This window comes from Limulus polyphemus, unplaced genomic scaffold, assembly GCF_000517525.1.
Source record: "Limulus polyphemus unplaced genomic scaffold, Limulus_polyphemus-2.1.2 Scaffold5087, whole genome shotgun sequence".
Taxonomy (NCBI): domain Eukaryota; kingdom Metazoa; phylum Arthropoda; class Merostomata; order Xiphosura; family Limulidae; genus Limulus; species Limulus polyphemus.
The window spans coordinates 56,495-58,041 of record NW_013670697.1 but is presented as its reverse complement, the minus strand read 5'-3'; the positions used below and the strand labels follow the sequence as shown (position 1 = coordinate 58,041).

At 32.5% G+C, this 1,547-nt stretch overlaps 1 protein-coding gene across 2 annotated transcripts in view; it reads right to left on the bottom strand.

Moving 5' to 3' along the window:
* Positions 1-283: 283 nt before the first annotated feature.
* Positions 284-1,547, bottom strand: part of LOC106472103 (secretion-regulating guanine nucleotide exchange factor-like) — a 26,426-nt gene continuing 25,162 nt past the window's right edge. Inside the window, exon 10 of one of the 2 annotated variants that reach the window (XM_022400710.1) lies at positions 284-1,147. In XM_022400710.1, the coding sequence (XP_022256418.1) occupies positions 972-1,147 (176 nt within the window). In that variant the 3' untranslated portion in view covers positions 284-971. The remainder of the gene's footprint in view (positions 1,148-1,547) is intronic. The other variant, XM_022400709.1, reaches the window with a different exon arrangement.

Genomic DNA, 1,547 nt, shown 5'->3' with positions numbered 1-1,547 from the left:
TAAAGATGGTCTGAGAGATGATGCAATACATTAAACCTTTTCTTCCTTTTTAAAAGGTAAGTTTGAGAATATTAGATTTTTAGTGTTTTGGGCTTATTTTACCTAGCTGATAACCACATGGAAGGATGACAGAAATAATGTAAGCCCTTTCGAAGTCTCAACCACACACACACACCCCCTCTCTCAAAAACATAGTAATGCTCTAACTTTGTGGTCACTGTGGTGTAGAAGCATATGTTTAAAAGAAGCTTCCCATGAATAATACATCACAAACTTTTTAGCTTAATCCCTACACACACACACACACTGAATCATTTAATAAAACTTTCAAATAGCCACTTTGAGGTTCCTTACAATGAGTTCTTGGAAAAGAAATCTTAACCATAAGTAATGTTTAAGATTACCTCACTTTCTCTTAATTCTGTTATCTGAAATATAATAGAGTAATTGTAGTCTTAGATAATGTTGATGTCAGAGCTGGGCAATTAGAAAAATTTGTAATTGATTAATTATTGGGCTCATTAATCAATTGTTCTCACATTAAATTTGGAATAGCTGAATATATAGTAATAATCAGAAACACTCATTTCAATTATGTTGATTAATCACCCAGAGATAATGTGATAACTTGTTGAAAATCCTTGATATTGTGTTATTCTCTAGTTACTTCTTGTGTTAAAATCAGCTTGTAGGGCAAATGGCACATACTAGTAATACTGAAACTGGCTGTGGTTCTAGTAGTAATGAAAGTCCTCCTCTTTATATATATACACACATTTGTTTTTCACAATATAGTTTTTCAAATCTGTTGCTATTGTACTTTCAAGCACTAACACTGAAATTTAAAAAATGCAGGTTCTATGATAAGGATGAAATACAAACATTTTCTTTTTAATATTCTAAACTCCCATTAGTTTAAATAACAGAAAATCTGTACCTAATATTTACTTACAAAATACATAATACACATTTTAAGGATCTTCCTTTAACATATTTACAAAGGCAAAACTATGACCTGCGCCACATCCTGCCAATAGTATTTCCTTATTTTTCAAAGAAGAAATTGGAGTTGGTCGGTGAATGTTAACTTCTTCTTCAAAGCCACACATGTTATGTTCATTCCAACCCCAAGACCACAGCATGTTACCTTGTAAAAACAAACATACAAGGTGATAAGTTATTATCTTTTACAAGCTAATGAAGTATGTCATTCATAGATAAAATTACACTTTTCCCATGTATGTATTTAAATATTCTTCACTAGAATTATGTGATATGAAGACATGTGGAAGCAGGGATCTGACCTATATAAAAGCCAATGTGTGTCAAGTCATGCTTCATTTCTCAAAAATAGGAGTCATAAAAGCCAAAATGCATTTATCCAGATAGAATAGTTCGATAACTGTCTGCCCATTACAATTTTAGTGACAAGGGTGCAAAGGGGCTGTGAGGGTGTGTGTGCTATGAAACCTTATAAGTGTAGTGAGTGTTGGTATAATAAGCCTAAAGTAAAGACGTAGTGTGGGATCACCTATCCTAGATACAAG